The 455-nt window shown below is 57.8% G+C and overlaps 1 protein-coding gene across 1 annotated transcript in view; it reads right to left on the bottom strand.

Moving 5' to 3' along the window:
* Positions 1–455, bottom strand: part of LOC103617926 (wiskott-Aldrich syndrome protein family member 3) — a 12,529-nt gene that overhangs the window by 7,126 nt on the left and 4,948 nt on the right. Inside the window, exon 8 of the mRNA XM_008636276.2 lies at positions 403–455. Within this exon, the coding sequence (XP_008634498.1) occupies positions 403–455 (53 nt within the window). The remainder of the gene's footprint in view (positions 1–402) is intronic.

Here is a 455-nt window from a genome sequence, read left to right as displayed (position 1 = left end):
CGGGGGGTGGAATGGGATGAGCTTTAAGGTCCCTTCCAACCCAAACCATCCTGTGATTTTATGAAGGTGTGTGATTACAAAGCTGTATCATAAATAAAGCTCCTCCTCTGCTTCCACTCAGCCTGAAGATGCGGAACCTTCTGGAAGGTTAAATTCACCATTTGACCTGAAGATTTGCCGGAAAGGGAAATACGGGCGACCTTGGAGCGCATCATCCACTACAGCCTGGGAGGAAGCCACGTGCCCGAGAGCTGCCAGCGATCCGTGGGGCTTCATTCCACCTCCAGCTACGGTCCCCCACCTCTATGCTGCACTTATTCCCTCCCCCCCAAGGTCCCACCATCCTCACCCATCACCTGGCCACCAAGGGCTCACGTTGGCGGGCCGGGGCCCCGCACTCACCCCTGCGGATGGCTGCCAGCAGGTCGCTCCGGGCGTCGCTCATGGGCATCAGT

The sequence above is a fragment of the Corvus brachyrhynchos genome, unplaced genomic scaffold (genome assembly GCF_000691975.1).
Source record: "Corvus brachyrhynchos isolate BGI_N302 unplaced genomic scaffold, ASM69197v1 scaffold346, whole genome shotgun sequence".
Classification (NCBI taxonomy): domain Eukaryota; kingdom Metazoa; phylum Chordata; class Aves; order Passeriformes; family Corvidae; genus Corvus; species Corvus brachyrhynchos.
The sequence above is the reverse complement of the archived record's forward strand: the minus strand, read 5'-3'. Positions and strand labels throughout refer to the sequence as shown.